General features: G+C 44.7%; 1 protein-coding gene across 14 annotated transcripts in view; it reads left to right on the plus strand.

The window, feature by feature from the left end:
• Positions 1 to 821, plus strand: part of TNC (tenascin C) — a 98,252-nt gene extending 97,431 nt beyond the window's left edge. For all 14 annotated transcript variants that reach the window (XM_005580950.5, XM_005580952.5, XM_045373727.3 and 11 more), the window contains one exon: positions 85 to 821. In XM_005580950.5, coding sequence (XP_005581007.2) covers positions 85 to 195 — 111 coding nt within the window. In that variant the 3' untranslated portion in view covers positions 196 to 821. The remainder of the gene's footprint in view (positions 1 to 84) is intronic.
• The last annotated feature ends 11,060 nt before the right edge of the window (positions 822 to 11,881 follow it).

The raw sequence follows: 11,881 nt of genomic DNA on the forward strand, positions 1-11,881 counted from the left end.
ACCAACCTGGAGGCCTTCTTATTTATATATATATATTTATTTATTTATTTATTTATTTATTTATTTATTTATTTATTTTTACAGGGCGTTAACTGGTTCCACTGGAAGGGCCATGAACACTCAATCCAGTTTGCTGAGATGAAACTGAGACCAAGCAACTTCAGAAATCTTGAAGGCAGGCGCAAACGGGCATAAATTCCAGGGACCACTGGGTGAGAGAGGAATAAGGCCCAGAGCGAGGAAAGGATTTTACCAAAGCATCAATACAACCAGCCCAACCATCGGTCCACACCTGGGCATTTGGTGAGAGTCAAAGCTGACCATGGATCCCTGGGGCCAACGGCGACAGCACGGGCCTCGCCTCCTCTGTGATTTCTTTCTTTGCACCAAAGACATCAGTCTCCAACATATTTCTGTTTTGTTGTTTGATTCAGCAAAAATCTTCCAGTGACAACATCGCAATAGTTTTTTACTTCTCTTGGGTGGCTCTGGGAATGGGAGAGGGGTAGGATGTACAGGGGTAGTTTGTTTTAGAACCAGCCATATTTTACATGAAGCTATATAATTAATTGTCATTATTTTTGTTAGCAAAGATTAAATGTGTCATTGGAAGCTGTCCCTTTTTTTACATTTCATACAACAGAAACCAGAAAAGCAATACTGTTTTCATTTTAAGGATATGATTAATATTATTAATATAATAATGATGATGGTGATGAAAACTAAGGGTTTTTCAAGAGATCTTTCTTTCCAAAACATTTCTGGACAGTACCTGATTGTATTTTTTTTTTTAATAAAAGCACAAGTACTTTTGAGTTTGTTATTTTGCTTTTAATTTGTTGAGTCTGAATTTCACCAAAGCCAATCATTTGAACAAAGCGGGGAATGTTAGGATAGGAAAGGTAAGTAGAGGTGGTGGTCAAGCAGGAGGGGTGGAAAGGAGACTAAAGACTGGAAGGGAGGAAAGCACTTTTATAGACAAAATTGAACACGCTTGTGAAAAGCTTACAGGCCAGGCATGGTGGCTCATACCTGTAATCCCAACACTTTGGGAGGCCGAAGTGGGAGATAGCTTGACCCCAGGAGTTTGAGACCAGCCTGAGCAACATAGTGAGACCTTGTCTCTACAAAATAGTAATAACAATAATTAAATTAGCCAAGTGTGGTAGTGCACACCTGTAGTCCCAGCTACTCAGGAGGCTGAGGTAGGAAAATCGCTGGAGCCCAGGAGTTCGAGGTTACAGTGAGCTATGATCACACCACTGCACTCCAGCCTGGGCAACAGAGGGAAACCCTGTCTCTAAAAAAAAAAAAAGAAAAAAAAAAAGCTTACAACTTGAGATTCAGCATCTTACTCAGTATTTCTAACACTAATAGATTATGGTTTAAAAGATGCTTTTATACTCATTTTCTAACGCAACCTCCTAGAAATTCTGTGATATAGTTGAGGTAAGGATTGTTACCACACACGGACTAAGACCCCCAGAGGCAGACTACCTGAGTTCAATTCTTTGCTCCACCATTCCCAAGTTCCCTAACCTCTCTATGCCTCAGTTTCTCTTCTGTAAAGTGGGGATACTCACACTTCTTATTTCAGAACATGTTTGTGAAGAATCAATTATGTCATCCATTTGAGGCCCTTAGAATGGTGCCTGGAGTATATTAAGTGCTAGTACGTGTTAGCTATCACCATTATCACTTTACATGAGATGAACTGGGATTCATAGAAACTCAATGACTTGATAGTGGTTACTACTCAATAAATAATAGAATTTGGATTTAAACCCAGGTCTTCTGGCTCCAATGTTCCTGCTCTCTCCCAGTCCCTTAAATCTCTCCTTCTCTGGAGAAATGTGTGCTGTGGCAAGAGAGTGAAGGTTGCAGAATGGGATATGGGGGGAAGTTCAACTGGATGCTTCCTCAGGCTTCTACAATCCTGAACTCTTAGAACTAGGAAGAATGTCTGTTAGGAATATTGCCTTCTCCCCTACATTGCAGTCCCCAAAAAGGGAGCAAGCCCATATTCCCCCAACCTCAGACTGAACACATCTAGTGATGGGGAACCCATTGTCCGGATGGCAGGTGTGTTAGTCCTCAGCAAATATAGTGAGTCAGAACTGCTCAACACATAGCATTTCTCTTTTGAAACAAGGGTATATGGGGGGAGAGTAATTCCCAGTTTACTCTCTTAGGGATTTTCAGAAAATTGACTTATTTAATAAAATAAGTCAAGTTTGGGCTGATAGGCCTCATTCAAATGGAATGTGATGGCTCTGGAGCAAGGATCAGAGGAATTTATGGCTTCAGCCATATCCTTTGTTGCTGAGTTTATCTTGCTTTAATAAATGCTGTCATGTTATATACACAATGTGCTGTTCCAGATCATAAGAACTGTTGAATGCAGTTCAGCCATAGCAACGCTCTCCTGGCTGTATAAATCCAAACAAACGGGCTCCCTGTAGCAACCAGGCCTCTAATTGGAGGCGTACCTCTCCACTGGCTGCTGACTTGTAAGTCTCTAAACCCAAGCCCTATTCCCTCTACAGAACTGTGGATGTACCTAAGCTTGAAGGTATTCCCCACAAGCCACACAAGAATCACATTCGGATTGGTGAAGAAGCCACATCAAACAGGAGTCAGTAATAACCCAAATGGGGACAGGGCAGGCAACAGGGTCTGAGGCTATGGCATTCAAAGACCACAGTCTCTAGTGTAAGCTAATCATTTCTCAAACGTGTCCTTCAACCTCTGGTTCTGTGGCTTGGCTCAGGAAACCTCCTCCATCTTGAAAGTTCTCTTAAAATTCCACTTCACCCTTAAGGCTGGGCCCTACCCCTGCCCCCATGAAACAGTCTAAATACCTCTATTAGGAAGTAATTGCCAGGGTGTTCGACCTTCCCTTTGTTCCTTCTCTCATCTGCTCCCCTTCTCCCTGCTCTGTGCACTTCCAGACCACCCTATTTGGATTGCATCCATGATTCCCGGCTTCCAGGTGGATGTCAAAATGGGAGGAGCCAGCACGACATTGAAGGGAGGAGGCCAGGAGTGGGGGTGGGTCTGGACACTTGTTGCCCAGCTCCGTCTATACAGCATCACAGTGGGCTGTCAGCATCTATATAAGAGAGCCATAGCCACTGTCAACTGGCTGTCTCCATGCAACTCTCTCTTAGGTTTAGAAAACTGCTCTCTCACTTGCTCCCTCTAGCCTAGGAATGGTCATGGCACCCTAGCTACTGCTAGACTTGCGGACGTGTGCTAGCCTCTGAGGCTCTACTCCACCCTGCCCACACCTTTTGGAAAAGCCCCTCTCCTTTAACTCTCCTCAGGGACCCCGGCAGGCTCTCCCATCCCTGGAAGCACTGAGTGCCACTGTTAGAGCTGCCTGCTGGCCTTATCCATTACGATTTCTACTTCCTGCCTCTCTTCCTATAGTAATTATTGGTCATTTAATAGCTTCCCAGCATCCAAACACCTTTCCAGTTTTAGGAGATTTGAGAACCTTACCTCCCAGCAAGGAAGCCATAGAGGAAAAGAGTATTTTCTCCTTGATAGCCAGGGCATGGGCACGTAACTTGGGCTTTGCTAATTGGATGCCCACAGAGGGACTTCTAACCTTTAGCAAGGAATGCAAAACAAACAGTGTAGGAGACTGGCTCCCCCATAGAATCTAGTAATGGGGCCATCTATCCGTGGGATCTGTGGCCCAGCACCATGCAGGGTACAGCCATGTCTCTCTCTAATGGTGACAGCTATTTCCAGCAGTGACAAAGGCAGACTGGTTGATGGTTCCTGCTACCTGGCTTCCTTTGGTTCCTAATAATTTTCTGTGCCTGCTTCTTCAAACTTTCTGTCAATTTTATGAGCATCCTGATATCCTTCCAGAAAATTCCTTTTCTGCTTAAGTAGTCCTAGATTATTTCAGGTGCTTGAAGCCAGATACCTTGGCTGACACTTTCCTCCCTAGACCATGAGCCCATGATATTTACTGACCCTCTTGTAGTCCCAGCACTGTGTTTGACACTTTAAATATCCAAAGTCTTCTAAACATCACAGTCACCTGTGAAACAAATCAAACTATTCCATGTCATGTAGAAAACTAGGCCTCAGAGGGGTCAGGTGGCTTCTCGCAGCCACGCCACTGGCGTCAGACCAAGATTCACAGCCAGGCTGTCTGATTCCAAAATCCAAGTTCTTTTCAGTGAAGATATCGTATTCATTTCAAAGAAGCCACACTATATGGAAAACAGTACTTTATTCATTTCACAAATGCTTGTGGAGCACCTCCCGTGTGGATTTGTCAGTGAAAAAAAGACGAAGAGGTCCCTGCGGTCACAGCATTTATATTCTAACAAAAAACAATTAACGATGAATGTAATAAATGCCCAAATTAAATGGTATATTCAAGGGTAGCAAGCACTGTGGGAAAAAAGGACAAAGGGGACCAGGGTAAGGAGACAGGGTTGCAGTATTGAAGTAGGGTGGTCACACAGGGTGGGCCTGTGAGAAACCCTAAGGAGGCACAGAAGATGTGCTCAATGAATATTTGTTGCATTGAATTCGTGCTCATTTCTTTCCTTCTGAGGAAGCAGCAGTCCAGAGGAGGTTGGGGATTGCCCCAAGCACCACAGCAACCGGGCAGGAGATTCTGATGAAAACCCAGGCTACATACTCCTCTGCAGTGTGGCATGACTGTCTGTTCTCCAGAAGGAGACACACCTTGCAGATTCTTCCTCACTGAGCCTCCTATGACCTGTATGGTCTCAAAACTGCTGGCTACAGAGCCCATTCCTTCCCCATTCTCATCTTGCCCCACCCCAGCTTGTCTTCCCACCATGCCTTGCCTAAGCCTGGAAAATCCGAGAGCTCCTTGTGGGCTGTGCTCATCGGTCCCCTTCTCCTAAGATTCTCAGTTCTCTTTTCACTTAAAAATCAGTGTTGAGCACCTCCCCGCTTATGCTCAGCACTATGTGAGCAAAATAACCACATTACTTGCCTCCGTGCAGCCTCTGTGCCCCGGAGAGGTCAGTGACAAACACATGATCAGACAAGCAAATGTGTGATTACAAACTGAGGGCTGTGCTTTGAAAGCAAATGTAAAAAGCTATGAAGACATCTAAAGGGGATCTGATGAGGAAGGCTCTCTGAGGAAAAGGCACTTGAACCCAGATCCAAAGAGCTAGTAGGAGTTAACCAGGTGAAGGAAGCGGGAGAGGCAGAAGGCAGAAGGCAAGTATCTCTACAGTCCTGTGGCTGTCATGCTGTGCACAGAGAAAGCCAGAGGCATAGGTGCGAAAGATGCATCGTGGAAGATGAGGTTTCAGGAGTCAGTAGGAACCCAGCCATGCAGATCTTCCTGGTCCAGAATAAAAATTTTGCTCTTTTTCTCCAATACAATGGAAAGCTACCGAGAAGTTTCCAGGAGGAGAGCATTGTGATCACGTCTGTTTTTTTAAGTCACCTTTTTTGTTGCATTTGGATTTTGGCTGGGAGGTGCAAAGTGGGAAGAGACCTGTGAGGAGGCTACTGCAGGAATCCAGGCGAAAGGTGACGGAACTTGGCTAAGTGTGGTGTCGTGTAGACAGAGCTATGGTTCTGAGAGATATTTAGAAAGTAAAACTCATGGGACTTACAACCCCAGAGAGCTCTCTATGTCCCCACCCTTGTTCCTGAGCAGCCCTCAACTCCTATAGTTAATTTTTCCTGGATGTGGGTGTCAGTTTTAATTGAGGCGGGCTAGTTAGGGATATGGGAAACTGGAATCAGGGGCCCATTAACTCCTGGAGCTGTAGTTTAGGGTGGGGAAGGAATCGGGAAGCCTCCTTCAAGGTGACTGCAGCTAGAAACGAAGAACGGTGGTAAGGCCAAGGGGAGGCTTGGGGCTGGACACAAGGGATGAAGGCATGGGGAGCAGAGGTGAAGGTGGAGGTAGGCCCTTGCCTTGAAGGCTTGGGGTCCTGGAGCCCAGCTGAGAGTTGCCAAGAGTTTTCAGCCCCAGATGGCATCATCAAAATTGCTCCTTAGAAAGCCTGCTTCATCAGTAGAAATGCATCTGCCCCCGGCCACCTGTGCCCCCCGGCCTCCATGGGGTACCAGGGGTGCCCTGCATGTGCCTGCTGCCCAGGTTTGGGCTGGCAGGACATATTAGCAACCAGCAGAGGGCTCACTCCCCTCATCCTCTTCCCTCCCTAGGGAGCTCCCAAAGGAATGACAATCTCTGGAAAGTAAGTAGAAAAAGGCTTTCTTGAGAGTTGTTTCAATCCCACCAGGATGTAACATAGATTTCAATATTTTACAGGACAATAAAACCACACACATGCAGTCAAAATAAGCAGCTCCCGCTGGGTGCGGTGGCTCACGCCTGTAATCCCAACACTTTGGGAGGCCAGGGCGGATCATTTGAGGTCAGGAGTTGGAGACCAGCCTGGCCAACATGGTGAAAGCCCATCTCTACTAAAAATACAAAAGTTAGCCGGGCATGGTGGTGCATGCCTGTAATCCTAGCTACTCGGGAGGGTGAGGCAGGAGAATCGCTTGAACCCAAGAGGCAGAGGATGCAGTGAGCTGAGGTTGTACCACTGCACTCCAACCTGAGAAACAGAGTGAGACTCAGTCAAAAAAAAAAAGTTCCCACATTTGCCTGCACATTTGCAACTACAGGTTAAGAAATTGTTTCTCAGAGTAGTGAAATGACTTCCCCCAAGTTCACTCAGCCTCCAGGTGTCAAAGTTGGGTTCTCCGACTCCTTAAGTCACAATGCCTTGAGGAACATCCATCTGCACATTTATTCTTTTCTCCACTCTTCCATTTAGGACACTCAGAGCACCTTCCATTTACTGGTTCCTTCATAACACTTTACAGTTTGCAAAGCCAATGTGATTATAACAATTTATTTACAGTCACCATCTTTGTAGGGAGAGCTGAGCTCAAATCCCATGTTTTCCAGTTACGGAATCATCTTGGTCTAATTGATTAATTCTTCTGAGCATCCGTCAAAATGATCATGAAGAGTACCCACCCTGATAAGAATCTGTGATAGTTTAAAAGAGAAAACGGACGGCATCTTGTCTTGAGAAAATGCTGTCAACACAGATTTCCCTAAAAATTGAAAGACAAACTAAACATTTGGGTAAAAACATCCTCAAGTCAACCAGCAGATGGCAGCCTCCACCCGGCTTCGGGAGGGCACTAACTGGGCACTCCTGGTAGATGTGTTGAAGTGGATGGGGCAGATGACTACTGGACTTCTTCGGCTCATAGACACCTTTAGGTAAACAACTTTGCCTTCATGCTAATTCTTCTCTTCATAAGAGGCTAGAACCCTTCCCAGAAGTGGGAAGGAACTTGGCAGGCCTCCTCTTATGTTCTTGACTCCCCATCTGCTACACAAAAATGAGCACCCCCACCCCACCGCCTCACTGATCACCTCTTGCAGATGTACACTGGGGTGGGGGCACAGGAACATGAGACACAGGGAGTTTCTGGCCTTTCTAAAGTTTCAGTCCCACCAGGATGTAACGTAGATTTCAATATTTTACAGGAAAATAAAACCACACACATGCAGTCAAAATAAGCAACTCTGGCTGGGTGCGGTGGCTCACACCTATAATCCCAGCACTGTTCTAAAGTTCTAAAGTTGGCCTGTTCTAAAGTTCAAGGACTACCAGCCTTTGTCTAACATGTTTAAGGCCTCCATCGTATCCATGCCCCATCACTCATTAACCTGATTTGCCAGCCCCTCATTGTTGGTTGTGAAGGCCCAGCATGCACATTTTTTGTTGTTCTGTGCTTGTTCCTTTGGCTTGTTTCTGGCCCCTTAGCAAGAAGACTTTGATCCTCCCTCCCTGCCACTTAACTCACTAGCACATCTAAAAATGTGCACTTGCTCCTGTTGCTATTGCTTCTGTCTTCCTTTTCATCTCTGAAGTCTGGTTTAGGTGGTGATCCTTGTGGATTATTCTAAGCAGCTTGTGCAACATTGAGAATAAAGTCAAGGGCCTTATGTCCCTAGCACTTGCCTCCTAGAGCCAGTCTATGCCCCCAAAGAGCTGTAGAGTGATCCTGTAGGAACACTGAGCTGTGATCTACCACTCCGCTGCTGACCCCCTCCAATGCCGGCCTTATGGCTCAGAGGAAAGTGGCCTGAGACATCACAGTAGCCTCCAAGGCCTATAGTCCCTGACCTCAACCCCTCTCTCATGATACTCTAGGCACACTGCCTCCCTGCTGTTTCAAACCCAGCAAGCACACTCCCACAGCAAACCCTTCTCCTGGAATACTCTTTCCTCTAACACATGCATGGCTCACTCTCTCATTTCTTTCAGCCATCTCCAACGTCATCTCCTCAGTGAGACCACCCTCATCATCCTACATAAACACACACACATCACACCTATACGTGTAAAATCACACTCACATATACGCACACACACAACCGTCCCCATTCCCAGTACTCATAGGGCATTTTCCACCTGACACACTACTGGCTTACCTATTTATGTGCATGCTTTCTAGGAGTCAAGCTCCATGAGAGCTGGCACTTTGTGTGTTTCGCCTCTGTCGTGTCCCCAGCACCCAAAACAGAGCCTGTTCTATTATTTCTTAATCATTACGTGTTGACTGAATATATGACCTAAGAGGAGAATGCAGCCTTCTGTAACCTCACTTATTGTCTATTCAATTTGTTGAGTGCCAACTATATTCCCAGATCATCATTTTAAAGCTGAAACAAACTCAGAAAGGAAGTGATTTTCCTGAAGCCACCAGGTAATCATTGTAGATTCGAATTCAGTTCCCACTCACCCACACCATGAACTCAACAGACAGGAGCCTAAGAATGTAATTTAAAGAAACAGCAAAGGAATTGTTCTACCAAGAACTGACAGAGGCAGCCTCTACTAAGGAAGGACAAGTTAATGGGCAGAGATTGTTTGACAACTGAGAGATCCAGTAGGCTATTTAGAGAAAAAAATACCATAAATATCAGTCTTTTCAAAAACAGAACCTGTTATATTTCCAACCAGAATAACTTCTCCAGGGACTTCATACGTGGTCTCTTGGGGAGCATTCTTCCAATTTAGGACAGAGGTCCCTACCAGCCAGCTACACCGAGAATCACCATTTCTCATGGATCAGTGGGAAAGGGGGCAAAATTAATTGACCTTTCAAGGCTTTGATTTACCATCTTTAAATAAAATAGATTACTCAGATGATGGAGGGAGAGAGCAAGGGGGAATTCCCCAGGTACGGTAGGAGCATAGCTACAGTGGATTCACTTGATTATGTTCTGAAGAGCTTCTCCAATAAAGGCCTCTGTTTCCCAGTGTAAAATGAAGCTTTGATTATCGCCAGAGGCATCAGCTTTTCATGTATTTTTCTACCAGGGCCTTCTGAGCAGCCAGCAAAGAACAAGGCAGAGCAGATCTTCTGGGTATGAAAGTGGTTTGGGAAAGAGACACAGTAGACCCAGCTCAGCAGGAGCTGAGGACCACTCTCCACCTGGACACCCTTCAGGTGAGCATCAGAGTCAGATTTGAAAAATGTGTCTCCACCAAAAAGCCACATTCAAAGGTATCAAAGAGGCTTCAACTCAGTGCTCATCTTTCTTTTGTAAGTGTTGGTTAGCTCCAGAGCAGGCTGCGGTGTTCAGCACTCCATCTCCAATGCTGCATCCCCAGTACATAGCACTTGAACATAGTAGTTGCACAAATAAGATCTCTTTGTTAAGAAATAAATGTACAGTAACTGCCTGGAAGTTATTGGAAAGGATTCGGGGATCACAACCAGGCCTACCAGGAAAGAAGTTTCCACTCAATTAATAGATGTGTCTTACTAATATATTTGTCATCCTAGAATGGAGCATATTTAGACCACCAGGATAGTGAGAAACCAGAAACTCCACCTCTTTAGAAAGAAAAATGGAATAATAAGTAGGGACATAGTCTCTGTCTTAAAAACTCTGAACATCTGTCATGGAAAGGAGAGAACAGACATACTCTACTGTGTGACAGAGAAGAACTAGGATCTGATGGTGAAATCTATAAGGGAACAAACTGCACTCCAATAAGGAAAGAACTTTGGGCCGGGCACGGTGGCTCATACCTGTAATCCCAGCACTTTGGGATGCTGAGGCGGGTGGATCACAAGGTCAGGAGATTGAGACCATCCTGGCTAACATGATGAAACCTCGTCTCTACTAAAAATAGAAAATTAGCCAGGCGCGTTGGCGGATGCCTATAGTCCCAGCTACTTGGGAGGCTGAGGCAGGAGAATGGCATGAACCCAGAAGGTAGAGATTGCAGTGAGATGAGATTGCATCACTGCACTCCAGCCTGGGCTAAAAAGCAAGACTCCGTCTCAATAATAGTAATAATAATAATGAAAAAAGAAAAGAACTCTGAATAACCAAAGCCAAGCAAAGAATAAACAAGCTGTTATAGAAGTGATACTGGAAGATATTGGAAGAACTCTAGGTCTTGGGGGTGGTTCAGACATTGAATAAAGTGGTATTGTAATGTTCCCTCCAGCCCTTAAGTGTGCTTACCTCTTGTTGAGTTAGTTGTTGCATGCAAGCTCTCAAAAACGTTTCTATTCCAGGTTTTCAGTCTCCAGCCTGAGTTTCAAATGCAACAAAAGGAAGGACAATCATGGAAGAGACAAGACACCACAAAACACAGATGTTATTCTTAAGAAGATGACTCCTGGGGGAGACAGAAAGGGGAATAAACACAGAAGTGTCGACTGTTCCTCTGCACAGGCAGAGTCCTTCCCTCAGGGAACATGCTGGGAAGGATCCATAATTGCAAGTTGACAAAATCCTAAACCTTCTAAAAATTCAGGGTTTAATTAGTTTCTCCAAAGTACCTTACTGGAAAAGAAATCTGCAGCCTTGGCCATGTTCTATTGCAGGAGAATCTCACTGCCTCTTCGGTCAGGATAATTTCTGCAAGAGATTGTTCCAGGCAAAACTTCACTTTTAGATGAGCCTGTCTAAACTTGACTTAGAGAGTTACAAGAGTCTTGCTCAAAGACTTCATCCCTGTAAAGGAGACCTTTAGTGTAAAAAGAGATATGATGTTATGATAGCATCCAGCCCCCAGCCTCAGTCACCACTGAATCCTTTTCTTTTTCCCCACATAATTCCCAAGGGCATTCAAATGAAATTTAAATGGCTGGATGTATATCATGTAATACACGTCTTCAAAACTAAGGCTTGAGATTGGGTTATACCCAAGACTTCTGGGCATGGAGTCAGGAAATTTCCTCTTTGACCAGATTGAGGGTGTGTTGGAGGCAGGAATCATTCCTTAGCCATTCTTTGTATCAGCAGTACCTGGCAAAGATGATAGCAATATGCAAAGTCAATGAATGAATTAATTGATGGGTGGTTTGAAGTCCTGGTTCTGCTATGAAAGTAGCCATGTGACTTTGGTCACATTACACAATGTCTCTGAGATACAATTTTTTTTCATATATAAATCAGAAATAAGAATAACTATTTCATATGACTGCAACAAATGCAGTGGTGTATATAAAGTGTCTCAGTCTGTGTCTGGCATATAATCGGTGCCCAGTAAATGGTATCTCCCTTGACTCTCTACAAACATCCTTCACACAACATAAATGATCAATAACCATTTGACTGGCTGCTTAATAAGTGGAACTAGTACGAATGCTCTCAGTTAATTTAGGAGGAAGAGCAGTCAGATTAGGTCGAGTGCCTTGGGTCATGCAGTTGCTTTATGGAGGAGTTTGAGGACAGAGGGAAGGAAGCAAATGTAAGATTTAAGTATATCTCTGCTAAGTATGAGATAGCACTTTGCAGCCAACACTTGTATTTGTGTTTCATTTATACTACGATTTCTACTTTGGTTATTTGCATTCC

Source organism: Macaca fascicularis, chromosome 15, assembly GCF_037993035.2.
Source record: "Macaca fascicularis isolate 582-1 chromosome 15, T2T-MFA8v1.1".
Taxonomy (NCBI): domain Eukaryota; kingdom Metazoa; phylum Chordata; class Mammalia; order Primates; family Cercopithecidae; genus Macaca; species Macaca fascicularis.